The 2,594-nt window shown below is 50.6% G+C and overlaps 1 protein-coding gene across 1 annotated transcript in view; it reads left to right on the top strand.

Annotated features, from left to right (window-relative positions):
- The first annotated feature begins 553 nt into the window (after positions 1-553).
- The window catches only part of LOC142814034 (disintegrin and metalloproteinase domain-containing protein 10-like), a 6,434-nt gene continuing 4,393 nt past the window's right edge, over positions 554-2,594 (top strand). Inside the window, exon 1 of the mRNA XM_075891979.1 lies at positions 554-782. Coding sequence (XP_075748094.1) covers positions 635-782 — 148 coding nt within the window. The 5' untranslated portion in view covers positions 554-634. The remainder of the gene's footprint in view (positions 783-2,594) is intronic.

Below are 2,594 nucleotides of genomic sequence, written 5' to 3'. Positions count from 1 at the left end.
GCTACGAACCAAATTTGTGCACTTTATTTGATGAAATGTGCAAATCTAATACGTTCAGATTGTACATCATGTCCGAATATGTGTTGCTACAGCCAGGAAGGAGAAACAAGGAGAACGTGTGCAGGGATTAGCAGCGTGAGAAGAATTTTTTTAGAAGGAGGGAGGGGGAGGACACCTTTTCGAAATGGTGATTTTTCGCTAGGTATGACATGGTGAAAAAATTTCTTTGGGAGGAAGGCATAGGCTGGTGTGCCACATCATGGCTACGCTACCGGATCGTAGTAATCGTAAGCAAGAACTGCATTACGTGAACATAACAAAGCAAACGCTCCGCATGCTGTTCGGACAGCAGGTGATTTACTTTTCGTTTGATTTGTCGACGCCGTACCGTGGTTGTCTGTATACATGTCGTTATAGCAGTATATCTCTGCAGTTGTTGTTACTTGGGGAGACACTTACAATGCAGTTGATGCGACGTCACTGCTTGGGAACGTCCGCGTGACAAAGGAAAAACGCTCGGCGTGAATACTGCCCTTACTATACAGCAAATTACTAGAAAAGTGACGTGTTCCTTGACTAGTGTTCTCTCACTGGAACCCGGGCCAAGTGCCCCGATGCACCGGCCAAGGCTGACATGACGGCGTGCAACAAGAACACCCAAGTGTGCCTGTCGGGTGAATGCAAGGGCTCCGTCTGCGAGAAGTACGGACTATTGGAGTGCTTCCGCAAGGCCGAGGGACTGAGCATATCGGAGCAGTGCCTCCTCACCTGTCAGGCGCCCGGTGAGCAGCTGAACGCATATTACCATAGGCGTGCGCACGGGACTGAAGGGGAGGGGGGGGGCGCAAAACCAGCCTCATAGCTCGACATATAAAGTGAGGGGGCGCAAAGTCAGAAGCATATATTGACATGATTGGGAGGGGGACCAGTGCGATAAACATCTCCCCCCCCCCCTAGATAAAAATCCCTGGCACGCTTACGCATACTATCACACGCTCCTATCACTAAGGAGTTTGAAATTTGGGGCCTCAAGGAGCTTTGGGACCCAAGAAGATTGCGACGCACCAGAACTCATGCGCAGAACTCAAGACAATCTTGGGCCCTTGCGTTTGTGCTGACCCAAAGGACCAAAACCTTTTTGTTCAGCACTACCAAAGCTATGGGATGTAAGAAAGCCACACACTTGCGCAGAAAAGCGTTTAGTCCCAGATATACTAAGTGCCTTAAAATTGACCGGGTTGACTAAAATTGGTGTATGGTGTATGATACGCCACATCATTATGCAATACATTTGTTGTTCCAATAAGTTCGTACGCGTGAATTTATTTTTGTCTCTTACTCCGGTAACGGCGTTTCCAAATCAACATGCCAGCATCCATGCAAAAGCAACCACCCGCTTCGATGTGAACTTGCTCTTGCTACACGCCCACTGCGCTGACAGCAACAAATGAATGGTAAAATCCGCCATTTATTTGTTTCATCTCATTCTGTGGAAAACATCAGGTACGTGGGGTCGTTATTAGCCATATATGCTGCTTGCTTAGCCGGAAATGCTAAGACTAACGCGCTGAGGCATGGCTTGGGCTGCGTCACCAGACGAAGAATGCTGCATCTTCAAACATCGGACATGCAACATGGCACAGCGTTTCGTGCGCGTCGGATTCTCCTTCGATGGATACAAAAAAATGACCGCAGTTTCCCGAGTGGGAGCACTGGTTAGCATGCGGAGCATATAAGTTGAACTGCGATAAATGTGGTTTGTAATTTGCGACATGCGTGTGTGTTATGAGTGAACACGAGTGAACACGCACGCACATATGCTGCAAAAGACGATGTTTATTGATGAGACGCTTTTGGTATTTTGAGCAAGATGGCTTTATGTTCCGTAAAGTGAAGGGTGAGTGGGTCTGGTTGCAGCGGTCGAAGGTCGAAATTTGCAAAGACGTGGTCGATGCACGTCCTGCGAACCGTGGGCGGAGGATGTTTGCGGTCGTGCGGTGCTCGTTTCAGCGAGTGCCGCGACTCCATGTAGTCGACCACCCAATTGTCCTTGATGACGTCGACGTTGAAGTCGCCAACTATCCCGAAGGGTCGTCGTTGCGGTCGTTGTTTCAGGTATTCTTCCACGGCTTCGTCGACGTACTTCTCCACGGCGGCACGCGATAGGTTGGGCGCGAGGTACATCATCGGTTGGTTGAGCGACCGCACAAACCAACCGACGAAGGGCGGTGCGCCCCAACACTCGGTTATTTACAGCGAGCGCTGGCCCCGGCCTGCGCATGCGCGCGTTAGCATACCGCTGGCGCACGTAAAGCTAAAGGTCACGCAGCGCGCGGAGGGGAGAAGCGAGCGCAGCGCGCGCTGTGTTGAGAGGAGAAAGGGATGCACAGATGGCTGGTGGAGGAGGAGGGGAGGCTGCGGACGGCGACGGCGCATGACTAGCCCCTAATATAAGATGCTCCGCATGTAAAAAAAAAGAGAAAAGAAGTATGGCAGTGGGAGACGCGATTGAATGTGTTGATGGAGAAGCAGTTATACGAGAGCCATGATGAGCGTCAGAGAGAGACGTCACAAAGTGAAGTTATCCGCCAGCA

Source organism: Rhipicephalus microplus, chromosome 4 (genome assembly GCF_043290135.1).
Source record: "Rhipicephalus microplus isolate Deutch F79 chromosome 4, USDA_Rmic, whole genome shotgun sequence".
In the NCBI taxonomy this organism is placed as follows: domain Eukaryota; kingdom Metazoa; phylum Arthropoda; class Arachnida; order Ixodida; family Ixodidae; genus Rhipicephalus; species Rhipicephalus microplus.
Note: the sequence above shows the minus strand (reverse complement) of the source record. Positions and strands in the feature narration are given on the sequence as shown.